The sequence below is a fragment of the Lacerta agilis genome, chromosome 3 (assembly GCF_009819535.1).
Source record: "Lacerta agilis isolate rLacAgi1 chromosome 3, rLacAgi1.pri, whole genome shotgun sequence".
NCBI lineage: Eukaryota > Metazoa > Chordata > Lepidosauria > Squamata > Lacertidae > Lacerta > Lacerta agilis.
The window spans coordinates 115,694,445-115,722,178 of record NC_046314.1 but is presented as its reverse complement, the minus strand read 5'-3'; the positions used below and the strand labels follow the sequence as shown (position 1 = coordinate 115,722,178).

General features: G+C 48.6%; 1 protein-coding gene across 4 annotated transcripts in view; it reads left to right on the top strand.

The window, feature by feature from the left end:
- The window catches only part of EFR3B (EFR3 homolog B), a 115,082-nt gene that overhangs the window by 4,635 nt on the left and 82,713 nt on the right, over positions 1–27,734 (top strand). Inside the window, exon 1 of one of the 4 annotated variants that reach the window (XM_033145218.1) lies at positions 16,033–16,141. The exons of 1 other annotated variant lie outside the window; for it this stretch is intronic. In XM_033145218.1, coding sequence (XP_033001109.1) covers positions 16,081–16,141 — 61 coding nt within the window. In that variant the 5' untranslated portion in view covers positions 16,033–16,080. Of the gene's footprint in view, positions 1–16,032; positions 16,142–23,777; positions 23,848–27,734 lie in introns of those variants that run through there. 2 more of the 4 variants (XM_033145216.1, XM_033145220.1) reach the window with 2 other exon arrangements.

Genomic DNA, 27,734 nt, shown 5'->3' with positions numbered 1-27,734 from the left:
CACAGGTCGGGTGCCACTACCGAGAAGGCCCTCTGCCTGGTTCCCTGTAACCACACTTCTCACAGGGAGGGAATTGCATGTCGAGGTCCCCAATCACCCCTCAGAATAACTCACACCAAAGACAGTAATTTAGGTTTTGGTTTTTGGCATAATTTTTGGCCACAACTTTATTAAAATGCATAATATGTGAGTGGTTGCATAGTCATTGGTTTAGACTATCTGTCCCACTGGGGACAGAACTGACGACCGTCAGTAAAGGGAAAACACTTTGGGGAGAGAATAGGAGCCAGGGGTCAGACCCAACGACTCTCACCAAATGCTCCCAGGAGCTCTTGCGTGGCCCTGGCCCCCGAGCAGGGGATACGGACAAAAGCATGGCGAGCCCCTGGATTCCTTTAACGGAATTCTCCGCGCAGCAGCAGCATTGGAGGGGCAGGCACAGCCAACCACTTCCCCTCCACCAACCAACGTAATAACCAATGCCTAACCGCCAACCTTACAAGTTGTGACTAATTGCTATGCAGTAGGTGAAAACCAGAAGGAACCAGCCAATCAGCCAACTGGAAAAATTCCTACCAGGCCCCTGCCACAAAAGCAGACGACCCCCATGACAGGCATAGCAAGGTCAACGCAGAGGCCTAATAAACGAGAGGGGGGGGGAAGGGCGGGTGATCCGTTGCACGCAGCAAAGAGGAATATTACAAAGCGTGCCAAGCATTTTAAAACCACTAGGCTGTCCAGCAACACATTGCAACATAAAAATCTCCCCAACAACACCAAGGACCCAATCGTAGCTGTGGCCATCTGTACGCTCCCGCCCAACTCTGGAGGGGCGACTTGCTGGCCCCCACCGCAACACGTGCTCTCCAGAAGGTCCTCGGAGCTGGATCTTAGTGTCTGGGCTGGACGATGGGGGTGGTATACAGGTATACAGGACCGAGGCCATTTTGGGCTTTCAAGGTCAGCACCAACTTTTTGAATTGTGCTCGGAAACGTACTGGGAGCCAATGTAAGTCTTTCAAGATCTAGTCCAAACCCCTGCAATGCAGGAATCTCGGCTAGACCATTCATGGCAGATGGCCATCCAACCTCTGCTTTAAAGCTCCTCCAATCTTGAGGAGTCTCTTGAGAGTCCCATGGACTGCAAGAAGATCAAACCTATCCATTCTTAAAGAAATCAGCCCTGAGTGCTCACTAGAAGGACAGATCCTGAAGTTGAGGCTCCAGTACTTTGGCCACCTCATGAGAAGAGAAGACTCCCTGGAAAAGACCCTGATGTTGGGAAAGATGGAGGGCACAAGGAGAAGGGGACGACAGAGGACGAGATGGTTGGACAGTGTTCTCGAAGCTACTAACATGAGTTTGGCCAAACTGCGGGAGGCAGTGAAGGATAGGCGTGCCTGGCGTGCTCTGGTCCATGGGGTCACGAAGAGTCGGACACGACTGAACGACTGAACAACAACAATCTTGTCCCAATTCTTGCCTCCTGGAGACAACACACTAAAGTTGGTGGGAGGTTTCTCTTATTGCCTTTCCTTTTCGCTCTGCTCCTGCCCCGTAGTTGAGCCTCTGCCAGGGACAGGATGTGTGGGCAGGGAAGAGGAGCAGGTGGCCTCTTCTCTTTTTCACTGGCATATAAATCTGTGCTCGCAAACACCCAGGCACCACGCAGTGCACAGCTTGCCGTTCCAAGTTCTGCAGCTGCCAAGAGCTATTTTGAACCTTTGATGAGGATAATAATAATACACGGGGGGACAATCGTGTTTTGTCACTTATGGTGATCATCTATCTTTAGCCTAAGTAATAAACACTGATATACATATAATTTTAAAAAATGCATCTGATTGCAGAACGGATTAATATAGCATCCAGGGTGCCCCCAGACTGTCAGTATTTTTGTGGGAGTAATTACATTGCAAACCAGCGCAGTTAAAGTGAGAATATAAGAAGCGGCTGCTGGATCTGTAAATTGAATGAGTATTTATTAATGGCAAAATTAACAGCGGCAATAAGGAATACATCAAAGCAAAATTTAAAAAATGAATGGATATGTTATGAGGAATATATGGCCAAACATTATTCAAGGGATGATGTGCTTGCATGTCTAGATTAAGAGATATGGAGATTAATAAAGGGAAAATAAAGAGATTAAGAGGATAAGAAAATGTATTATAAAGAATGATAATACAGAATGCATATTGTGAAAAGGATTTATGACAGAAGAAGAAATGTTGCTGGAGGGGAGTCAGAGGGGGGAGGGGGTATGGGAGTAAGATTTGCTTGTTTTGATTAGTATGTATTTTTTTCTCAATTTGTTTTATGGATTTGTATATTTTAATTTAAAATTTAAATAAAGTTTCTTAACATTGGAAAAAAAAGAAGCGGCTGCTGGATTAGGCCCACTGCCGGATTCACGTATAAACTAAACGAGCTATAGCTTAGGGCCCCACTCTCTTGGGGGGGGACCCCAAAAAAAATTAAAGGGGGAAAAAACTGGATGTACATTTCCAAAATATAAGATAAAAAACAAATAAAATAAAACCCTCACAGTGTTTTGTGTTGTGTGGGCTCCTGTGATGTAAGTAATGGGCCCCGCCTGATAGCCTGCTCCCTCAAATATCACTGGTTTGCTCCTTTCTATATCAATTACTTTGATAAAATACATATTTTGTTATGTGCAAATGGCTTTAGATGCCTATTAGGTCCATCAATTACCATATAGCATATTTCCAGTTACAGGGGTGGCGCTGTGGGTTAAACCACAGACCCTAGGGCTTGCTGATCAGAAGGTCGGTGGTTCAAATCCCCGCAACAGGGTGAGCTCCCGTTGCTCGGTCCCTGCTGCTGCCCACCTAGCAGTTCGAAAGCACGTCAAAGTGCAAGTAGATAAATAGGAACCGCTCCAGCGGGAAGGTAAACGGCGTTTCTGTGCGCTGCTCTGGTTCGCCAGAAGTGGCTTTGTCATGCTGGCCACATGACCCGGAAGCTGTCTGCGGACAAACGCCAGCTCCCTCGGCCTATAGAGCAGGTTGAGTGCCGTAACCCCAGAGTCAGACACAACTGGACGTGTTGGTCTCCCATAGTCAAAACAAAATAAAATAAAATAAATCCTTCCAGTAGCACCTTAGAGACCAACTAAGTTTGTTCTTATACCAAGAACAAATTTAGTTGGTCTCTAAGGTGCTACTGGAAAGAATTTTTATTTTTTATTTTTTTGTTTTGTTTTGCATATAGCAGGCTCGTCCAACAGGTAGATCGCGATCTACCGGTAGATCACTGGATGTCTGTGGTAGATCACTGGTAGATCACTGGCTCCCCCCAAAAAAGTTCAACAAGTTTGGCTCCCCTAAAAAAAGCTCAGCAACTTTGACCTGAACCCCCCCAAAATGGGCTTTCCTCCTCACCCCAAAAAGCTCACCAACTTCGACCTGAACCGCAAGAAAACGGGGCTTTCCTCCTCCCTGAAAAAAAGCTGAACAACTTTGACCTGAACCCCGCAAAAAGGGGGTAGATCACTGCCAGTTGTTAACTCTGTGAGTAGATCGCAGTCTCTTGGGAGTTGGCCACCTCTGGCATATAGCATATATTCAACAACAAAAAACAGCGACAAATTATTGTTGACAAAGGACAGCTGGACATAGAAAGGGCCCTATTACCTTCAGGAGCTTTAGGGGCTCATCAAACCGAAATCCAGCCCTGATCTGTCCAATGGTCCACCTTGTCAAGCGTTTTGGTCTCACAGCGGTTGACCAGATGCCCCAATGGGAAACCAGCAAGCAGGATCTGAGCACACCCTTCCTGTGGTTTACAGCAACTGGAATTCAGAACATGGCTGCCTCCAACTTTGCAGGCAAAGCAGAGTCTCTGCGGCTCGGAGCCATGGATAGCGATGGCTTCTCGGTGTTGGCACCCACCCTGTGGAAAGCCCTCCTTCAAATCAATCAATCAAACAAACAAACAAACAAACTTTATCTTGGTCACAGACCAGCATAAGATAGAACATACAGATAAACTGAACACATAAGACTTAAAACAGGTAAGGGATAAAAACTAGAAGTTAAAAGGCGATTATATCATACACCAGATGACAAAGAGATGACCTTAGAAGAAATCTGAAGGCAGCCTTGTATAGGGAAGCTTGTTAATGATTAATTATGTTTTTATATATGTTGGAAGCCACCCAGAGTGGCTGGGGCAACCCAGTCAGATGGATGGGGTATTATTATTATTATTATTATTATTATTATTATTATTATTATTATTATTATTATTAAAAGTTCTGTGTCACCCTCATGCAACAAATCCACTTTTTGGAAGAATGGAGGTTTCGTAGTGAGGAAATTGATGGTAAAATGCAATGTAAGGTGTAGGATGGATGGATTAAAATTGGGAAGATGTTTGCAAGACATTCAAAGTGAATTTTCATAGCCATTGAAGCCCATTGCAGACAAATAGGAACAAAAGCTCAGGGGAGGTCAGACATGGTCTAATGTCCACATATGCAAATCAGGATGAATGTTCAATAAAGAGCATCTTCCACACGTGATGGAAACCATGTGATGAGGGTGCCAGACACACCTCTTTGGGGAGGGACTTCCACCACTTAGGGGCCACCACAGAGAAGGCCCTCTCCTGGATCACTGCTACCAGAACTCCCAGTGATGGTGGGACGACCAAAAGGGCACCTTTCGTGGTCCAAAACATTTGGAGGGCACCAAGCTGGGGAAGGCTGTTTTGGATTGACTGATCCGAGAGGGGGGCATTTGTTTTGCCATGGAAGCTCACCTCTCTTGGGCTTCTCGTAGACTCTGCGCCAACACTACCTTGAGGAGGGAGAGAGAGAGAAATCCAATTTCTTCTGTGCTGCTCACGTATGTTTGAAACAGCTTTCGTTAACCCCGAATTCTCCCAATTTCTAGGGAAATCAAATTTGATCAAAAGCCTGGTTTTAATTAAAGCTTTGAAGTCCCCCAAAGGCAGATTCTGCGTCACTGTGTGCTGCTTCACAATGACTGCAGCCGAAGAGCGGGACTTTGGCATCGGGGGGAAAGGTTAGAAGCAGAACACCCCTTCCCCAGCACATTTCTCTCCATTCTTCTTTGGGGCTGTAGCTCCCTGGTAGAACATCTCCCTAGCAGGCAAATAGTCACGGGTTCGATCCCCAGTAACCTCTCTAGATACGACTGGGATAAGTCTCCTGCTTATAATCCTGGAGGGCCACTTCCAGCCACTGCAGACAATACGGGGTTAAATGGACCAATGGTCTGATGTGGGCAGCTCTCTGTGTTGCCATTCGAACAATAGCTGGTGTGGTTTGTGTGAGAGGCCTGAGCTGGAAGCTGGAGACACAGAGACCTGCTTGCTCCGTGCTGGGTCCAAAGCTGGGACTAACGGAGAAGGAAGATTTTTTAGGGGTGTTAGTCCTGGGAGCCCCTCCGTCCTCTGCTCAAGTTGTAGATATGTGTAAATGAAACCATAAATGATAAAGACACTGCAGTCTCCACTGACCTTCATTCCAAGGAAACCCAACCCTGGGTAAGTGCCAGGAACCTCTGGGTGTATGGGAAATCTATCCGGAAGATAAATGGTATTTCGAGGAGTTTGTGATCTCACCTGGTTACCCTTCCTGCCTCTGTTCCTTCTTCCTCCCTGCCTCTTGTTCTTTGATGGCTGAGAACAGCCTTTAATGTCCTAATCAGTTGGGAGGAAGTGATAGTGCTGGGCACCTTCTTTGATGCTGGACGTAGTTTTGAGAAAGTGAGGCAGTGGGAGGGGGTGGCTAATGAATGATCTGCATGTAGCCAGTTGGGCAAGCCACACAGCCTAGCTATCTATAAATTAGATGGTTTTGGAGAAGCTCGTGAACGGACTGGTCAGCCAAAGGATGATGCAAACTGAGGCTACCTGGGGGAGTCACGTGGTCGCTCCTTGAGGGCTTCCAAGTGGCAGATTGAAGGAATATGTATATGTTCCTTGCTGTTTAGAACAAAATCTTTAATCTTCTCACCCACTTGTATTTTGCATTGCTTCTGAATCTCATTTTAAAGGAACCACCTTGCATCTGGCAAGACACTGGGGTCTCTCACCACTTGGAGACTGAGGCAGCGCGTAACATTATTTTAAAATATGACATCCTCTCTTTCTCTATCTGGTCGCCTTGCGATCATTTGCATTTCAGATCCTGCATTCAGCTTTACCGTATTGGCCTGAATATAAGCCTCACTTGTTTCCCATATTCCGACCGTGTAAAGTTAAAGTGCGGCTTATATTCATGACCTTGGATGGAGACGAATCTGCGTACACGGGGGAGGTTCAAAAGGTATCCACATGGTGCTCAGAGAACAATCTGCACCTAAACATTGGCAAGACAAAGGACATGGTGTTGGACTTTAGGAGGAAGAGGGGGGAGCTAGCCCCATTGTATATGGGGGGGGGGGAAATGGACTGTGTGGAGAGAGTCTCTTCCTTTAAATTCCTGGGAGTCCATCTTAGTGAAGACCTTACTTGGAAAGTCATAGAATCCTAGAATCCTAGAGTTGGAAGATACCACAAGGGCCATCCAGTCCAACCCCCTGCCAAGCAGGAAACACCATTAAAGCATTTCTGACAGATGGTTGTCAAGCCTCTGCTTAAAGACCTCCAAAGAAGGAGACCACCACACTCCTTGGCAGCAAATTCCACTTAGCTCTTACTGTCAGGAAGTTCTTCCTAATGTTTAGGTGAAATCTTCTTTCTTGTACTTTGAATCCATTGCCCCGTGTCCGCTTCTCTGGAGCAGCAGAAAACAACCTTTCCCCCTCCTCTAGATGACATCCTTTTATATATTTGAACATGGCTATCATATCACCCCTTAACCTTCTCTTCTCCAGGCTAAACATACCCAGCTCCCTAAGCCGTTCCTCATAAGGCATCGTTTCCAGGCCTTGGACCATTTTGGTTGCCCTCCTCTGGACACGTTCCAGCTTGTCAGTATCCTTCTTGAACTGTGGTGCCCAGAACTGGACACAGTATTCCAGGTGAGGTCTGACCAGAGCGGAATACAGTGGTACCAGCCCAGTTGGTCAGGAAGGCCCAACAGAGACTTCATTTCCTTAGGGTCTTGCGAAAGAACAATGTTAGACAACAGCTGATGATTTTCTTCTACCGGTCCACGATAGAAAATGTTCTCTCATACTGTATTACGGTGTGGTACGCTGATTTGACAGCCATGGACAGAAAGTCCCTACAGAGGGTGGTGAAGAAAGAACACGACATCATGGGCTGTCCCCTGAGTCCGCTAGACGTCATCGCCGTTGCCTCAGTCAGAAGAGCGAGGAACATTCTCAGGGATGACTCACACCCTGGCCAGCACCTTTTTAATATCCTGCCCTCGGGCAGGAGATACAGAAGCATGATAAGCCGCACCAACAGATTAAAGAACAGTTTCTACCCATGGGCTGTGAGGCTGCTGAATGGAAGACAACAACATTGCAGTGGCAGAAAGTGAGGAGGAATTAAAGAACCTTTTAATGAGGGTGAAAGAGGAGAGCGCAAAATATGGTCTGAAGCTCAACATCAAAAAAACTAAGATCATGGCCACTGGTCCCATCACCTCCTGGCAAATAGAAGGGCAAGAAATGGAGGCAGTGAGAGATTTCACTTTCTTGGGCTCCATGATCACTGCAGATGGTGACAGCAGTCACAAAATTAAAAGACGCCTGCTTCTTGGGAGGAAAGCAATGACAAACCCAGACAGCATCTTAAAAAGCAGAGACATCACCTTGCCGACAAAGGTCCGTATACTTAAAGCTATGGTTTTCCCAGTAGTAATGTACGGAAGTGAGAGCTGGACCATCAAGAAGGCTGATCGCCGAAGAATTGATGCTTTTGAATTATGGTGCTGGAGGAGACTCTTGAGAGTCCCATGGACTGCAAGAAGATCAAACTTATCCATCCTTAAATAAATCAGCCCTGAGTGCTCACTGGAAGGGCAGATCCTGAAGTTGAGGCTCCAATACTTTGGCCACCTCATGAGAAGAGAAGACTCCCTGGAAAAGACCCTGATGTTGGGGAAGATGGAGGGCACAAGGAGAAGGGGACGACAGAGGATGAGATGGTTGGACAGTGTTCTCGAAGCTATCAACATGAGTCGGACACTACTAAACGACTGAACAACAACAAATTTCTATTTCTCTTCTATTCTTATGGCATGAATTCTATTCTATTCTTATGGCAGCCAGGAGCACGGGGCAAACATCGCCAGGAGTGCGGCAAAGTGTCGCCCAACCCTGGGAAGGGAGAGAGTGAGGAGGGGGGAAGGCTGCCGGCGACGCAGCGGGACTCCCCCACCCCCTATATGCAGCCAGGAGCAGCAAGGAATGGATTGGCTTTTATTCGGGTATTTTTTTCTTTTTTTCTTATATTTGGGCCAATATTAAAACCACATAAGACCGTATTCATGTTGCCAACATCCCAGCTAGTCCAGCTTCCTGTTCCCACAGTGGCCGACCAGATGCCTGTTTTGGGAAAACCCTCAGCATGATTCCAATTGCAGTTAAACTGTGGAACTCCTTCCCACAGGAGGCAGCGATGGCCACCAACCCAGATGACTTTAAAAGAGGACCAGCCAATCCATGGAGAGGCCTGTTGATGGCTACAAGCCAGGATAGCTATGCTCTCCTTCCACGGTCGGAGGCAGCAATGCTTCTGAATGCCAGTTGCTGGAAACCACAGGAAGGAGAATGCTCTTGTGTTCGAATCCTGCTTGCTGGTTTCCCAGAGGCATCTGGATGGCCAGTTTAAGAACAGGAGGCTGGACTAGATGGGCCACTGTCCTGATCCAGGAGGTTCTTCTTATGGTCTCCTAAGTGCATCTGCGGCTGCTCTAGAGCTCAGACATGCCTAACTGTGCACTGTGTGAAATAGCCATTTCTGTTGTCTGTCCTGAATCTGTGAACATTCAGCTTCATTGGATATCCACGTGAGCCAGTGTGGTGGTTAAGAGCAGTAGACTCGTAATCTGGTGAACTGGGTTCGCTTCCCCGCTCCTCCACATGCAGCTGCTGGGTGACCTTGGGCTAGTCACACTTCTCTGAAGTCTCTCAGCCCCACTCACCTCCCAGAGTGTTTGTTGTGGGGGAGGAAGGGAAAGGAGAATGTGAGCCGCTTTGTGACTCCTTCGGGTAGTAATAAAGTGGGGTATCAAATCCAAACTCTTCTTCTTATTCTTCTAGCTTTATAAGAGAGGGAGAAAAACTTGCCATGCTTTGTTTTATAAACTTCTATCCTGTTGCCTCTTACTTGTGGGATGTAACATAAGCAGTCAAGTACAACACTTCCTGTTTGCCCAGAGTGGACACACAGGGAGGTGATACTCCAGCCAGGAGGACTTCCTGTCACACCTGGTCTGGAACATCCTCCCCCTGCGTGTGACCAGGTAGATGGGTGTGACCCTGGGAGACCCCATAAAAGGGGGTGGTCACGCAGCCCCCACCTCCTCCTTCTTCCTCTTGATGACTTGCTCTCTTGATACTGATGTATTTCGCTGTCTGCTGGCTCTCAGCCACCAGGACATGGGCTCATTCCCATATGGGATGAACTCAAACCCTCTTCTGTAACTCTGAGCTAAAGCCTGCCTTCAGAGATCCAACTGTGAACTGAATGTGAGTAAACTTTTCATTACTTATAAGGAAGACTCTTGTGTCTTTATTCCTTTAGGGGGGAATCAAAGGGGTCTTACGAGGAATATGCTCCAATCTGGGCATGCCAGATTGGATTGCTTAAGGAAAGAGATTCAAACGAATCTACCAACTAGCTTCCTGCTATATATTGGGGAATGTCACTCTGCTGCTGACTCACAAGCGTGAGTGAGGAAGGATACTATTAAATCAATATACCCTCTCCTACAACAATTTAGTTTTCTCTAAACTAAAAAATCCCAAACACTGCAGACTTTCTTCACAGAAGGGTCATTCCATCCCCTCGATCATTTTGCTCACCCTTTCACGAGCCTTTCCCAACCTTTCAATCCCAGCTTCCACAGGCTCAGTTGGCTTGCTTGGCCAAATAGGAGTTCCAAAACAACATCTCTCCTTCCTGGGAACTCTCCCTGGTCCTGAAGAGCCTGGCTCTCACCCCCTGGTTTGCTCTCTTCTGCTTGCTGCTGGATGATCCCTGCCTTGTCTCGCTGTCTCTCAACCTGGCTAGATGAGGATTGATTTCCGCTTCCACCAGGAGCTGACATAGTTATGCAACAATGTCTTGCAATGCACTCGACACTCCCTAATTTTCTCACATTTAAATGTGCCCTTTTCAAGCCATCTGAAAAGGCGGCTATTCCCCGTCTCCTGTGGGAGTGAGTTCCACAGTTTCCCTATCCACTGTATGAAGGGGTCCTTTCTGTCTTCTCTCCTGAATCAGTGGATGTTCACAAGTTCTAGTCTTATGGGAAGGGAAGAAAAACGTTCCTCTCTCCACCACGCCAGGCATAATTTTAGAAACCCTCATTCGCTGTCCTGTTTTGCTCATTCCTCTCTCCAGTCCGCCTCAGGCTCTTCCACCCTGCTTCAGCACCTCCTGGAAGCTTTCTGGCATCGCTGTCTGTCTTGGACTTGCCAGGCGATGTGACAGCTGCTCAAGGTTTTAATGGGTGCCAAAACCTGGCAGGCTGCCAACGCCACCTCCTGGGGGGTGTTATTGGCACTTAGGAGTTGATCTGCAGCTGAGAACTGAAGCCCATCCAAGGGGGCGGCTGCAACAGGCTCCCCAGAGGGGTTTGAGAAGAGAGAGACCTCAGGAGACGGGAGGAAAGGAGAGAGGAGTTGAGGAGGAGAGGGCTGCTAATGAGAGACAATGTAATGCCAGCCCTGTGCCACAGTCTCTTTCTTATCATTCTTGTCTCTCGCTCTCACTGTGGAAGGGTGACAGATAAAAACAAAGACCCAAAATAGCCTCCAAGGAAGACGGGAAGGTGGAGCAAGGAAAACCAAGCCTGGTGTCATGGACTAGTTGGACAAAGAGGAAGGATGGAAGAAACCAGACGGGGAACCACCAAGGGAAAAGGCTCAGAGCCCGGGAGGTGGTGGTGGGATGAAAAAGGGGGAAGAGGGAGAAGACTCGGAAGAGGAGGTGTTGGAAGTAGAAGGGGGTAAGAGGGCTTAGTGAGCTGGGAGAGTCTGTGGCTGAAGCGGGAGAGGAGGCAGACGACCAAGAGCTGTTGGACAGTGGAATTTGCTGCCAAGAAGTGTGGTAGAGTCTCCTTCTTTGGAGGTCTTTAAGCGGAGGCTTGACAGCCATCTGTCAGGAATGCTTTGATGGTGTTTCCTGCTTGGCAGGGGGTTGGACTGGATGACCCTTGGGGTCTCTTCCAACTCTAGGATTCTGTGATTCTATGATTCTATGGGTCTCCCCCTCCTGCTGCGACAGGCTCCCCTCTCCTCCCTGACTCTCAGAACCAAGCGAGGAATGAAACGAGTAGAGCAAAGGCAGGCTGCATGCAGGCACAGTCTCCAATTGCTTGGAAGAAGCCCTGGAGGGAAGGAGATATGGGCAGCTGTGGGTAGGTTTGCCATATTTCAAGAGGTTAAAATCTGGACACAAAAAGTTGTCAAGCTTTTTCAGGGCAATTGCTCAATAGCCCTTTCACCGCTGCCAAGCCCAAGCTGCCTACACCAGAGCCTGGACCAGAACCAGAACTGCGTGCACATTATTATTATTATTATTATTATTATTATTAACCCAAATCCAGGACATTTGCTTTAAAATGTAAAATCCCTCCCCCAATGGGCATGTAGGACCTCCAAAACAGGACATGTCTGGGAATTCCTGGACGTATGGCAACCCTAGATTTGGGGACATTTGGTCTCGGCAACTGATTTCAGGGAGTGGGACCCATTGGGCATGTGCTTCTTGGGCCTGAAAACCATCCACATCTGTGAAAATTGTCCCTTGCTAATAAAGAATTAATTCAGGTTTGAGCTTTGTGATTTAGTGACCGGCTGGCTCCGTGACACCCCAGGACCTCTGCCTGGGAGCCCTCCCTTGCTGCTGCCACTGCCCTCCCCCTTCTGCCAGGCCCTTCCAGGCCCTTCCCTTATTAATTAACTCGACGGCCTCGTTTGCAATTGCAAATGCTTCTCTGGCGACTCCTCCTGCGTGACCAGGCATCTGCCTTCAATTAAATTTAGCTGCGGCGAAACTTCACACCTGAGCTTTCCTTGCTGGGCTTTCCGGCAGAAGGAGTGCGATTGCCTTCGCTGTTGGAAAAGGCAAAGGGAGGAATGTGCTCTGCACATGCACAGGGGCACTGAGACTTCCTTCTGGACATACAAATCCAAACAGTGTTCAAAAAGGGCTTAGGTCAGGAGGAAGGGGAGGCATTCACCATTTAGATCTATGTATACACATTATCCTGTTTCAGATCCACATTGTTTGCTGCCACATAAACCCGGACAACACCATTACTGGTCCCAACAACATCAAACACACCATCTCAGGACTATTCAATTGCTCATCTTCCAACATTGTGTATGCCATCAAATGCCAACAGTGCCCTTCAGCTCTCTATATTGGAAAAACAGGCCAAACCCTACGCCAAAGGATAAATGGACATAAATCTGATATCAGGAATCACAAGACAGAGAAACCAGTAGGAGAACACTTCAATCTCCCAGGACATTCTATAAAAGATCTCAAAGTAGCTGTCTTAATACAAAGAAATTTCAGAAATAGACTGGAAAGAGAAGTGGCTGAATTGCAACTAATCGCCAAACTTAAAACCATGGAGAAACCTGGTCTGAACAAAGACATTGGATTCTTATCTCATTATACATAACAAAGCTATCTTTAGCCATCTCACCCCTTGCCTTCCCTGCAGGACTAATTGCAGCCGTTAAGCAGGTTTTCCACACCTATCAGCTGATCACCCATTCCCACCACCCTTCTGAGTAATACCCCTCCCCACTCCCTCACTGTATTTAAGGGTTTGGTGACTTCCGTCTCAGTGTATCTGAAGAAGTGTGCATGCACACGAAAGCTCATACCAAGAACAAACTTAGTTGGTCTCTAAGGTGCTACTGGAAAGAATTTTATATTTTATATTGTTTGTTTGTTTGTTTGTTTTTTAAAAAAATATTTTTTACTTTTTTTAAGCGTCATACAGAATTTTGCAAAACTCAGTGTTACCAAACAGGATGCGACGGCAAATGTACCCATTCATTGCTTAATTATGGATTGCTGTCGAACAAATACGTACAAAATAAAAGGAAGCCCAAATAAGCTGCTGGTATCTGAATGTGCTCCTTCATGGATCAATGCCTTGTCGTGGTGAAGAGGCTTGAATAACTCGGGGAAGCTATGAGCTATGCTGTGCAGGGCCACCCAAGATGGACAGGTCATAGCGGAGAGTTTGGACCAAATGTGATCCACCTGGAGGAGGAACTGGCAAGCCACTCCAGTATCCCTGCCAAGAAAACTCCATGGACAAAGACAACAGGCATATAAAAGTTATGACGCTGGAAGATGAGCCCCTCAGGTCGGAAGGCGTCCATCATGCTACTGGGGAAGAGCGGAGGACAAGTACAAGTAGATTCAGAGCTGATGAAGCGGCTGGGCCAAAGCCGAAAGGACGCTCGGTTGCAGATATGCCTGGAAGCGAAAGGAAAGTCCAATGCTGTAAAGAAGCGACTGGCATGAGTTTGGCCAAACTGCGGGAGGCAGTGGAGGATAGGCGTGCCTGGCATGCTCTGGTCCATGGGGTCACGAGGAGTCGGACATGACTGAATGACTGAACAACAACAACAATCTGAATGTGGGGAACTATTTTTAGCATAGGTATCATGGTTAAACAAGACAGGGTTACAAAACATGGTACATTCTATTATACCAAGGGAAAGGAATTAAAGTATTCAATGGCCCAGAGTCCCTGTATCAGCCACATTCATTCATGGGCCAAGAGGGGTCCTCGGCCATGTTCCTCCTTGCTTATAAATGAAATAAAGTCAGGCCAAACAGATCAAAGGTCATCTTTTTTCCTCTCCTTTGGACTCTCAGTTTATTCGCTAGTTTTGCCAGCAGGGCGATATTCCACACCTTAATGTGCCAAGTAATAAGATCTGCCCCATTTTTATAGACGCAGTGCTCCCTTGGTTCTCAAACTTAATCCGTTCTGGAAGTCCGTTCCAAAACCAAAGCGTTCCAGAACCAAGGCACGTTTTCCCATAAAAAGTAATGCAAAACAGATTAATCCGTTCCAGACTTTTAAAAACAACCCCTAAAACAGCAATTTAATATGGATTTTACTATCTAACGAGACAATTGATCCATAAAATGAAAGCAATAAACAATGTACTGCAGTCACATAATCAATTTGCTGCCAAGGAGTGTGGTGGAATCTCCTTCTTTGGAGGTCTTGAAGCGGAGGCTTGACAGCCATCTGTCAGGAATGCTTTGATGGTGTTTCCTGCTTGGCAGGGGGTTGGACTGGATGGCCCTTGGGGTCTCTTCCAACTCTAGGATTCTATGATTCTATAACTACATTGACAGGAATCCACAACCCATGTGTCAGTGCTGAAGCGAGTGCAACAAAAATCCCATGGGCTGTCAGGGCTCTAGGAGTGCCTTGCTCTTGTGCAACTTTAAAGAAGATTTGTTTGTTTTTTTAATTGAGGTTTATTTATTGCATTTATAGTCCACCTTTCCTCCAGGGAGTTTGAGGCGGCCTACATGGCTTCCCTCCTCCCCAGTTTATCTCTCAACAACCCTGTGAGGTAGGTTAGCCTGGGAGGCTGAGGCCAGTCCCACCCGGTGAGCTGAGTGGGGATTTGAACCCAGATCTCCTAGGTCATAGTCCAATACTCTAACCCAGGCATAGGCAAACTCGGCCCTCCAGATGTTTCGGAACAACAATTCCCATCATCCCTGACCACTGGTCCTGTTAGCTAGGGATCATGGGAGTTGTAGACCAAAAACATCTGGAGAGCCAAGTTTGCCTATGCTTGCTCTTTAACCACTGCACCACACTGCCTCCCACGGAGTTGCTCTTTCATTTCGCCCACCTGATTTGTTTCCATCAAGTCCCTTTAATAAGGAAGACCACACCTTGGCGAAGGGCGGTAGAAGCTTAAGGGGAAATGGATTTGCTTTATTAAATACCTGCGAGATAGGTTCGGCTGAGAGGCAGCAGCAGCTGACCCACTTAGCTTCACGGATTTGAACCCTGATCTCTCTCAAGTCCTAGTCCACAAACGCCGCACTGCCTATGGAGATGCTGCCACTGAGGGTTGAACCTGGAGCCTTCTGCATGCAGAGCACGTGTCCTGCCAGTGATCTCACAGCCCTTCTGCAACCCCCTCCCCTCCAGTTTTTCCTATCCCTCCCATTCGCGCAAATGGCCACTTAGAATTGCTCCATTTACTTTTTAACAAAAGGCAGCCCTGGCGAGAGAGCGGGGGGGGGGGAGTGCCTCCTTCCCCCTGATTTCCTCTCTCCCTCCGATTGACAGCTCTTCAGCCAAGGGTTCAAAAAAATCTCAGAGAGAGGAGATAGAGGAATCCGCTTGGCGCTGCATACTGATGACTCTCCTAACCGAGAGAAGAGGCTCCGGGGAAGAGAGGGATCAAAAGGAAGCCAGTGGGGGGGGGGGAGAAAGAGAGAGAGAGAGAGAGAGAGAGAGAGAGAGAGAGAGAGAGAGAGAGAGAGAGAGAGAGAGCCTGGATTCCTGATGAGGCAGAATGAGAAGGTTACTAAATCCTTGGCTGAGAAAGCAAGAAATAAACAGAAGCCCTTGAAGGGAAGGCGAAAAACTGGGAGGCAGGAGAGTTTGGGGAAGAAGCTGGAACAGCAGAATCTAGTCCTTGAAGAAGCAGAGGGCTGGGGGGTGCTGATGCCCCAGTTTGCTGTGTCTGGTGCTCCCATCACCATCTCCCCCCCCACACACACACCCTCCGGCACAGCACAGCAGTTTTGAGAGGTGCAAGGGAGAGGAAGGACCACATATTTATTATCCAGGGCAGCTTGCAAGCCTGACAGCGAGCAAGACCTTCTCCTTGGAGGCAGCAGCAGCAGGAGGAACAGCTGCTCTGCCTGCAGGCCAGAGGGAGCATCATGGCCTGCCGGAGAGGCCTGGTGGATTGCACGGCGGCTGTGGACCGACACATTTGCAACGGTAAAGCCGAGGCGTTTGCATGGTCGCGGAGCATGCAATGAGAGCGAGAGGATGGGGCCACGCAGCTGTAGGGGTTTGGGGCTCCGTCACCGGCCTCTGACACAGGCTCCCTGCATCAACCTGGGCACGGCGCTTGTGATACTGTAGAATTGTAGAGCTGGAAGGGACCCCCAGAAGTCATCTAGTCCAACCCCCTGCAACGTAGGGGTCCCTGGCCATCCAGCTTGTCTGTAAAAGCCTCCAAGGAAGGAGAGTCCACCACCTTCAGAGGGACTCCGTCCCACTGTCCAACGACTCTTACCCTCAGCAAGCTCTTCCTGATAGTCATAAGAGTAGGAAGGGACTACAGGAGTCATCCAGTCCAGCCCCTGTAGTGCACGAATCGTTGGGCCAAGGTGGGACTTGAACCCACGTCCCTGAGATTAAGAGCCTCACGGTTGACTGGCGGAGATGTTGCAGTTGTTTTATTCAGCCGGAATATCCTTCCCTGCAATGTGAGTCCGTAAGACAGGGGACAGCAAACTTTTTCAGCAGGGGGCTGGTCCACTGTCCCTCAGACCTTGTGGAGGGGCCGGACTATATTTGGGGGAAAAAAATAATGAACGAATTCCTGTGCCACACAAATAACCCAGAGATGCATTTTAAATAAATAGGACACATCCTACTCATGTAAAAACACGCTGATTCCCAGACCATCCGCAGGCCACATTTAGAAGGCAATTGGGCCACATCCGGCCCCTGGGCTTTAGTTTGGGGACCCCTGCCCTAAGACTTCCAGGGAGTTTTTTCCAGGGAATATATATATTCTAAATTACATTTCAAAATATTCATTTAAACATCCTTAAATCAACAACTTCCCCTCTTCTCTTTCCGTGGTTCATTTTGCATGCCATTGCTGCTGCTGTTGTTGTTGTTTAGTCGTGTCCGACTCTTCGTGACCCCATGGACCAGAGCACGCCAGGCACGCCTATCCTTCACTGCCTCCCGCAGTTTGGCCAAACTCATGTTAGTAGCTTCAAGAACACTGTCCAACCATCTCATCCTCTGTCGTCCCCTTCTCCTTGTGCCCTCCAAGGATTACGTAGCTGCATTGTTTCATGCTTTCTGGATGCCCCATGAGCATATTATAAAGCAGTTGTGCTCTGGGTTATAAATCAAGCGCTGGCGTGCATTGTTTCTTTTGGTTTCCCAATGTATTTCTTATCAATGAAACATTCGGTGTGGAGCCAGCAGATTTTCATTCAGAAAATGTGTGGGGCGGAGGAAAAAAGTTTGAGAACCACTGAGTTGGGGGAAAGTTCAGCCAGTGTCCAAGAAGGTGATAGGAAAGTGCTTTGATGGTGTTTCCTGCTTGGCAGGGGGTTGGACTGGATGGCCCTTGTGGTCTCTTCCAACTCTATAATTCTATGATTCTATTCTATGATTCTAGTTGGACTTTTAGCTGTTGACAACTGCAAAAGGGATGTGTTTCTTACCTGTTTGGACTTCCGAAATTGAGGCACCGAGACACAGATTTGCAGAACAGTTTTGCAAGTACCAGTTTATATGCAAAGATAGACTTTAAGTGTCCCAGAAGGCAAGGCAGCTCCTTTCCCACCCATAGCACTCCAGATCAGTTTGTTTGCCATGCACCCCACCTTGGGTCATCCCAAACGGGTTTCTCTTCCATTCATTTGCCCCCAGTTAATTTCTCAACTCCAAATCCACTCGAATTCGCTTTCATTCAGTTTAAGAAGGATGTTGACAAGCTGGAAGGTGTGCAGACCTGGGCGACCAAGATGATCAAGGGTCTGGAAACTAAGCCTAGTGAGGAACGGTTGAAGGAGCTGGGTACCATTAGCCTGGGAAAGAGGAGACTGAGAGGAGATAGGATAGCCATCTTCAAATATCTAAAGGGCTGTGCCATGGAAGATGGAGCAAGCTTGTTTTCTCCTGCTCCGGATGGTAGGACTCGAACCCATGGCTTCAAGTTCCAAGAAAGGAGATTCTGACTAAACATTCGGAATAACTTTCTGACAGTAAGAATCACAGAATCCTAGAGTTGGAAGAGACCCCAAGGGCCATCCAGTCCAACCCCCTGCCAAGCAGGAGACACCATCAATGCATTCCTGACAGATGGCTGTCAAGCCTCCACTTAAAGACCTCCAAAGAAGGAGACTCCACCACACTCCTTGGCAGCAAATTCCACTGTTGAACAGCTCTTACTGTCAGGAAGTTCTTCCTAATGTTTAGGTGGAATCTTCTTTCTTGTAGTTTGAATCCATTGCCCCGTGTCCGCTTCTCTGGAGCAGCAGAAAACAACCTTTCTCCCTCCTCTAGATGACATCCTTTGATATATTTGAACATGGCTATCATATCACCCCTTAACCTTCTCTTCTCCAGGCTAAACATACCCAGCTCCCTATGCCGTTCCTCATAAGGCATTGTTTCCAATGGAAAGAGCTGTTCAATGGTGGAACAGACTCTCTCAGGATTTTGTGGACTCTCCTTCCTTGGAGGTTTTAAAGCAGAAGTTGGATAGCCCTCTACCAGGGATGCTTTAGTTGAGATTTCTGCATTGCAGGGGGTTGGACTAGATGACCTGTGGTGTCCCATCCAACTCTATGATTCTATGATTTACAACCCATGCATCATCCCGCCTGATCCCCTCTAGATAAAGTCACCTAATTTAGGCCCCAAAATTAATATCCCATGCAGTAAGTAATTTTGCAAATACCCCCTGAGACCAATTCAATTTCCCTTGGATTCGTTACCCATCCAGAAACACTCAAAAATTTGCGATGGGGACAAACCTCATGGACTCTATTTCCCCTGGCATTTGGTGGGTAGTGTCTGCAGAAGCAAAACGGGCCATGGATTTGGGTGAGGACTTCACAAAAGGATTAGACAAACTTGAAAAGGAGGAGAGGGCGGCCATGGCTGTTGGCCACAATAGCTGAAATGGAACTTCCAGGATCAGAGGCAGTGTATCTCAGACAAGCAGTTTTGGGGGGCAAATTGAATGGGCTGGCTGTTGCTGCCATGCTCTTCTTGGGGCTTCCTAGTGTGGGTTTCTGGTGGTCACTGTTGAGAATGGGATAGGGGGCAAGCTGGACCCTTGGTCTGGTCTGATAGGGGAAAGGCTCGGACCATTATTGCTCGGCGCTTTTGAAAATGCCCTCTGTGCATGCTCAGTGGTGCTCTGTTTTTGTGCTCTATGTGGTGCTACAATAAGTTGCTTGTAGGGGGACACGGGTGGCACTATGGTCTAAACCACTGAGCCTCTTGGGCTTGCCGATCGGAAAGTCGGCGGTTCGAATCCCTGTGATGGGGTGAGCTCCCATTGCTCTGTTCCAGCTCCTGCCAACCTAGCAGTTCGAAAGCATGCCAGTGCAAGTAGATAAATAGGTACCATTGCGGCAGGAAGGTAAATGGCGTTTCCGTGTGCTCTGGTACTCATCACGGTTCTCCATGCATCAGAAGCTGTTTAGTCCTGCTGGCCACATGACCCGGAAAGCTGTCTGTGGACAAACGCCAGCTCCCTCGGCCTGAAAGAGAGATGAGTGCCACAACCCCAGAGTCGCCTTTGACTGGACTTAACTGTCCAGGGGTCCTTGACCTTTTACCTTTGCCTTGGGGGGGGGGGCAAACCACCTCTGGCATGTAGAATATTTATTGGGTCGTGCTTGTAGGTTTCTTTTTGGGGTATCCCATCATTATATTTCTTTAGACACCAGGCAAAATCGTTCCTCTTCTCCCAGGCCTTTGGCTGGTTAACATCCCTTTTAAATGTGGTTGTGGTTTTTGGGGGGTGGGGGGGGTTATTGTTACATTTCATTCTTGGTCTTCTTTTAATTACGCAATTTGCATTTTTATCTGGAATTCTTATGCCGTGAAACGCCCTGAGATCTACAGATGAAGGGCGCGATGCGAATTCACTACGTAAAATAAAATAAAATAAAATAATATTCAGCAGATTTGGACCAGTGAGCAGAATTCCCCCCACCCCACCCTGAATCCGTATTGTTTCTAGATTAAAAACAAGCAAGACCCTCCTAGAAGCTGTTTGATCAGTTTTATGGGGCTTTAAAAAGAGGGCGGGGGGAGGAATTCCGTGTGGCTCTGAAGGCCTTTTACGGATGGCAAGGGAGGAGCAGGGAATTCGGCTACTGTTCTTCAACATCCCCCTGATCCCAACCACCTGTTGGGACCAGAACAGAATATCAAAGATAAAAGACACCTCTGGAAACAGGTTCTGGATTAGTGCCCCTGCCAGTGGACAAGCTGCAGGGAACCAGAAAGGTGAAATCATTGACTGAGCACTTGTCCTGCAAGCAGAAAACTCCCAGGTTGAGTGTCTGGCATCTTCAGGTTAGGATTAGGAATGTGGGGGGAGGGGGCAGGGGGGGGACCTGTTTGAGCCACACCTCTTTAGACAGCAAATGGGGCCTTGCGTGAAAGAATGCTCCTACTATGCATTGCACAATTCACTGCCCTCGGAAAGCTAGCATGTCAGGAAGAAGGCCGAGCCTCTTCTCCTTGTCATTCAGTTTTCAATGCAGGTGAACACTTTTTTTTTTTTGCTTTGCTTTCCTGCCAAGGAGCATGGGTGCATCCGAGGGGCAGGGGCTTAATTATTTGAGGTTCCTGCCTCTCCCCAGCAGAAGCCTGATCCCCCGCAATGTCCTTTTTTATGGACATAAAAAAGCTCAACAACTTTGGCTGCCCCCCCAACAAAAATCCTGGTTACACCCATGCAAAGGGGCATTGCACAACGTGGCACCCCCCTGCCTGCTTTCCTCTCCCCCCCCCTCGTCCCAGAAGACATCATTTATACGTGTCATGAGCTGTCCCCCCCCTTCCTCTCGCCATGCTGTCTTCCAGTTTCTTAGGCTACCTGAGCAAGGAAATCTCTGGTGCATTTGAACATCCGATGCGGGTCCTTTGCTCTCCATCAGCAGATGTGTAACTCGATATTGTACTAAAAGTGGTTAAGGAATTCCTGTATTCAGTTCTTTGGCTTCACGAAGCCTATTAAATGCCCTTCTGAAAATGAAAAATAAAATAAAAATAAAAAATAAAAATAAAAAAAATAGCTCTTGCGGTCCAGAGCTGAGGCTGAGCTGATCCTCCACCCCCCCCCAAAAAAAAACCCCACACTGGAGCTTTTGCTGACGTCACCCAGTGATGCAGGTCTCTTCCCCCCCCCCCGCCTGCAAAAAAGAGAGAGATAATTCTGAAGCAGAAGCCGCAATTGTGTTCAGACTGTGGGCGCCTGTTTCAGATGGGGAATTTCAACAGCAGAGGAAGATCCATTTTTTTCTGGAAGAAGTGATTTAGAAGCAGATCATCCGTATTTATTGGGGGGGGGGAAATACCCCGGGCTGTATAATCTCCAAATTTGAGACCCTAGCATTTCCAATAATATTTGCTGCTGGGTCTGAGCGTTTCAGGGGCAGGAGGAGAGAGAGAGAGAGAGAGAGAAAGAGAGAGAGAGAGAACCACAATTGATTTTTCAAAGCAGGATTGATTTAGGAATCATAAGTCAGAAGATTCAGAGGTGTGGCTTTTGTTTTTGTCTTAAAACGTTTTTTTTAAAAAAGACATGCGCATCAAAATTGAGATTCAGAAGTGAAAATGGATGGTTTTTTTAATTATCTGAAATTCCCATTTCATTTTTTTTTTAAAAAAAATTGCATTGCTTTATTAACAAACAAACGAAGTGCAAACATAACAACGAAAACGAAAACAGAGTCAAAAACGGAAGGACAAATGTACAGAGATCCAGGGCATAATAAGGTATTGAGTCATACAAAGGTTCCCTTTACAAACAATAAATAATTATTAAAAAATAACAGTATTCCCCACCAGTGAGTTACATCACAATGGAAAATAAAGGTTCCAGATAGTCGTGAATGAGTCAGTTATCTGCATGTACTGATGACGCTGAAGGAGTCTGTGCACCAGTATAGGTATAAAAAATAATATCAGGTCAATTTCACTTTTTATATACTGTATATAACGTCTGAGCAGGGGGAAGATTTCAGCTGTGCTGCAGTCAAGAGAAGAGGAGGGCTTTGGGAGAGATTTCCCACTGTTCATATATGTAATATATCCAGACATTTCCTAGAAGTGTAGAGTTGGAAGGGACCCCGGGGGTCATCTAATCCAACTCAGTTTGGAGAGAAGGCAGGAGGAGAGAGATTTCTTCCGGACCCAGGAGCCCAACCTCTGAATTCAAGGGCTTCTTCAAGTCACTAGAAAGGAGATTCTTACTAAATATTAGGAAGAACTTTTTGACATTAAGACCTGTTTGGCAGTGGGACGGTCTCCCTCTGTAGGTTGTGGCCTCTCCTGGTTCCTTGGAGGTTTTTAAGCAGAAGTTGGGGGGGCCACCTGCCATGGATGCTTCAGCTGAGCTGCCTGTATCGCAGGGGGTTGGTCTAGATGACCCGTGGGGTCCCTCCGAACCCTACAGTTCAACGATTCTTGGATTCTATAAGATCAACGTGGAGATTTCCAGAAGTTGCCCCCACGACTCTTTCCTCTCCACCCAACACATATCGTACAGGTGTGGAGGCTGAAGCAGGACAGCAGTTGGGGGGACCGTAAGTCAGGGGCTCCTGGATTGCAGGGGGCTGGACTAAATGAACCCGTGGGGTCCCTTCCAACGCTTCCACCATCCTGCGATTCGCTGGAGGTTTTGAATCAGAAGTCAGGTAGATAGATAACTGACTTCCTTAGCTTCGATTTCTGCCTTGCTGCCTACCATTCTCTATCCCCGAAGCCCCTCCTCAGGGTACCAGAGACCCCCCACTCTTCCGACTCCCCCCGAGAGGGGCGTGTCAAACCGAGGACCCCCACCCATTCCCTCTCCGCCCATGCGCAAAAGACCCCCCCCCCCGTTCATTCATGCCCGTCTGTCTCCGCTTTCTCCGGGCTCCGGGCGTGTCAAACAGAGAGACCCCCCCCCAGGGGGATAAACTAGATGGCCCCTGGGAATCCCTCCTCCCAAGCCCACCATTCCCTCTCCCAAGCCCCTCCTAAGGATAACAGAGACCCCCACTCTTCCGACTCCCTCCGAGAGGGGCGTGTCTAATCAAGGACAAACACCCCCAAGGAGGATGGACTAGATGGCCCCTGGGGACCCCTCCCAAGCCCACCATTTACTCTCCGAAGCCCCTCCTCAGGGTACCAGAGACCCCCCCTCTTCCGACTCCCCCCGAGAGGGGCGTGTCTAATCGAGGACACACATCCCCAAGGAGGATGGACTAGATGGCCCCTGGGGACCCCTCCCAAGCCCATCATTTACTCTCCAAAACCCCTCCTCAGGGTACCAGAGGACCCCCCCCCACTCTTCCGACTCCCCCCGAGAGGGGCGTGTCTAACTGAAGAACTCCCCCCCCCCGCAGGGGGATGGACTAGATGGCCCCTGGGGATCCCTCCTCCCAAGCCCACCATTCCCTCTCCGAAGCCCCTCCTCAGGATACCGGAGACCCCCACTCTTCCGACTCCCCCCGAGAGGGGCGTGTCTAACCGAGGACCCCCCCACCCACTCCCTCTCCGCCCATGCGCAGAAGACCCCCCCCCCCGTTCATTCATGCCCGCCTGTCTCCGCCTTCTCCGGGCTCCGCCGCGGCTGTGAATGAGCGGCGCCGCAGAGCGAGCGGGGGAGCTCGGAGGAGAAGGCGCGGCAGAGCCGGGGCTCCGCAGGCGAGCCATGTACGGTAAGGGGTGCGCGCGGGGGGGGGGGCGCCCGCTCGGCTCTCCTTTTCCCCGACATCACCAGGGACTGGCACCTTGGACCCTCCGTTTGCTGCGGGTTTTGCGTTTTTTCCCCTCCTCCCTGGTTCTCTCTTTTTTTTGGAGGGGGGGAAATGTTGATCGCGCCATCATCCCTAACCCCCCCCCCCCAAATTCCGTCCACGAGGGTCACCTTCCCGCTACGCCTCCTAGGGGTCCCTCCCCTCGCCCACCGCGATGCCCGCGAACAGGCAAGCATCGCTGCTCCCCCCCAACCTGAAAAAGAGATGCCCGAGGGGGTGCGGGAAGCGTTGCGCGGCTGTGTCAGGAAAAAAAAAAACAAATAAAGCGGTCTTTCATCCTTCCTGGCCCCAGGAAACAAGATCTCCCCAGTTCTGCTTGTTGTTGTTGTTGTTTGGGGGGGGGGGATTCTCGCAAAGAAGAGCTCCCCCCCCCCCAATCTCCAGGGCCTGATAAATAAGTATCTCGTGGCGTTTCTGCAGCGAAGCTGCGGGGAGAAGCAGTTCTATAAAAACGGGGGGGGGGGGCTGACTGGGAAGGAAAGAGTTAAGCAGCCCCCTCTTCCTTCTCGTCCTCCTCCCCCCCCCTTCTGAAAATCACAATATCTGCAGGGGCTGCCTCTCTTTTTTAAAAGGAAAAAGAGAGAGAAAGGTGTGTTTTTTTGTAAAAAAAAAAATGTAACTGGGTAGTGTGGTCCACAGGTCCGGCGAACGTGTTGTGTGTGTCTGGACTGTGCCTCCCCCCCCCCCGCAGTTTGAAATCCTCCTCTGCTTCCCCAAAAAGGCATGAAAGGGTTAAGGGAATTCCCCGCAGGTAGAAATCAAGCCTGACAGGGGAGCTTCTTTGGTGTTACGGAGCAGGGTCTTGTTCCGTTGGCTCCACAGTCTAAAGGGACACGGAGAAGAAACTGTAGAAATGTAGGGTTGGAAGGGACACCAAGGGCCATCTAGTCCAGCCCCCTGCAAGTTGTCTTTCGTGACCGCCTCCTGTCATGGTATTTCCCTTCCTCCAGTTTCCATTTCCCCCCATCCCTGGAACTCCGTAAAGACTGGAGTCCAGTAGAATAGAGCTCTGCAGAGAGTTTAAGGGGCCTCAAAGGGTTAACTCCCCCCCCCCCGCAAAAATAAAAATCCCCTGTTGTATGGACAGCCTATTGAACAAAAGTTGTAGCCTCTGTTGCAGACCAGGGAACACTTCTACTGAGCAGGCACAATTTTTGCCACTGTTCCCGGTACCCCCCAGCCCCCCCATGTTGTTACATAATTCCCTTGGAATGCCATATTCAATGGGTTCCACCCCCCACCCCTTTGCCTGCTATAATGCAGTCTGGTGTCTGCAGCTGCCTTTCTCTGGTGCTGCAAATGCAGGAAAGGTTGGTCTGTGGGATTTGGGGTGCGTGTGATCTGTGCAATTGGGTGTGTGTGGGGGGGGGTCCTCTATTATCATAGAATAATGGAACTGTAGTGTTGGAGGGCTCCCCAAGGGTCATCTAGTCCAACCCCCTGCAATTCAGCATTCGCACCTGAAACCACAGCTGTGGGGTCTGTGTTTACAATCTGCTTTCTGTGTGTTTGCGGGGTGTGTGTGTGAATCTGGGCATGGTGCCCTCCCCTCTTTCACTTTTGTCTGGCGAGTAATGCGATCCCAGGGCCCCGATCCTGCAGATAGCCGGTTGGCTCCGGCAGCCCTCTCCGAAAGCCAGCTTCAGGGATGCAGTTGGTCTTTCTCCAGAGTTGCAACAGGCAGATGTTTCTGAATCAGGGCTTGCAAAGGCATTTTGGGGGTGTGTGATTTGCACAAGGTTCACACAGACACACCTAGCCGGCTTCTGCTGGGTCATACTCCGAGATTCTTTGCAAACGCTGAGCCAAGAGAGCCTTCTTTTTGAGGCTGATCTCGTGGTCGTTGTTCCATTGCAACCCAGAGAATAGGAAGGATCATCTAATCCAACCCCCTGCAATGTAGGAATCAGTTTGGTTGGTGAGCTGAAAATACCTCCTTCTAGGATTGCCACTTCCCCCAGTTCTTTTGTTTGTTTCGTTGACTGGTTTTGCTCTGCTGCCTGGAGCCAGGAGCTCTAAATCCTTAGCTGCTGCATTTCTGCTTGCAGGGCAGTTCTATCTGTGACCGACTCTTCCTGTTTGAATGTCCATGAACGTTCTGTGCCTGATCTGTGGTGGAGGGAGTAAAGATGAGTTCAAAGAATGATGCAAATATCACTGCAAACTTTTGGTTTTTTTTTCCTTTTTCTTAATCTATTTTGGCTTGCATCCCAGTCATGGATGAATCATGTTTCGTGAATAAACTGTGATACTTGGGTTGGGCTTGTTTTGGGATTTTGATATGGCTGTGCATCTCAACTGCAGTACTTAACCCTTGCAGGGCCTGTATTGCTTCCACAGACTTGTAGAGTTTGAAGGGACCCTGAGGGTCACCTGTCCTATTCCATCCTGCTGCAGTGCCCAATGTGGGACTTGAACCCATGACCCTAAGATTAAGAGTCTCGAGCTCTGCTGGCTGAGCTGTTTGCGTGGAAATTATGTCTGTGCTTTGTGGAATATTCTATTTCCTTCGGAAGATCAATGCTTAATATGGAATAGCTACCAAGGAGAGAGATTCCCCAGTTAACAAAACAGACTTGCTGCAGTTTAGCTGGACCAAAGAATCACAACACTGTGGAAGTGAAAGGGACCCCAAAGGGTCCTCTAGTCCAACCCCCTAGAATGTGCAGGAACCACAGCTAAGGAATCCCCGACAGATGGCCATCCAACCTTAGCTCAAAAGTCTTCCTTTAGGATAGTTTGCCATGGCGGCAGTGGGCCAGTCCTGTTTTTTAGCCTCACCTTAGTTCTCCATCTGTAAAATGGGCTTGTTGAGCTCAGCCGTTTGCCGTTTGCCCAGTAAGGGCAGCCGAACCGCCTTGCTGCTTCTCCAGGGAACATCCGGGGGGGGGGGGAGGCTTCAAGTCGAACAATGGCAGAGACTTCCTCTTGGCAGCCTCTCTTGGAAGACATCCCATGGATATTTTTAATGCAGGGTGATAGCGATGGTGGGATTAAATTCATTTGAGGGCTTGTAAACTTAAGTATGACTTGTCTGCAAGCCTGTGTTTAAAAAGTGCTGCAATAAATGAACATTAAATTTTAACTGGCCTTTTTTGACACCTTAAATATACACTGTATAACTAGTTGTAAAAAGCTGGCATCGTGCAATTTGCAAACATGGGATAATTTGCTGGATTCCTTCCTGAATCCATCTGCTTGACATCTCCGCCGCAGTGACGTCTTTGCGTTTTGTCAAGTGTTGGTGGATTGCTGTCTTGTTGACGCTTTGCCAAAATATCTCTCCCTGTCCTCAGATATAATGCAAGGGGAGCTGTGTGCCGAACCTCAAATCACAGGAAGGAGTGCAATTTCCCCAGGAATTTTTTTCCTGCACAGCCTCCACTGGAAATGGGAAGCCTCCACATTCTTGCACAACTCCTATCCATTCTTTTTCCTTCCCCACGGATCCTGCATTGCACGGGGTTAGACTAGATGACCTTTGGGTACCCTCCCTTCTGGAGGAGCAGAAAACCAGCTTTCCGTGTGACAGCGCTTCAGATATCCAGAGATGGCTCTCATATCCCCTCTTTTCCAAGCTTCTTAAACTGTGGTGCCCACAGTTGTGTCATCCTTACACAACACCCCTGCGAGGTTGATCGGCATTGCTAGATTGCGGACGCTGTGTTCGAAAGAAGCCACATGTGACCAAATGAAGATGCCCGGGTGGCAGGATTGGACGCCTGACGTCTCCACCATCTGGGGATCCTCGGATCTGGGCTGTTTTCACACACTAATCCATCCTCCTT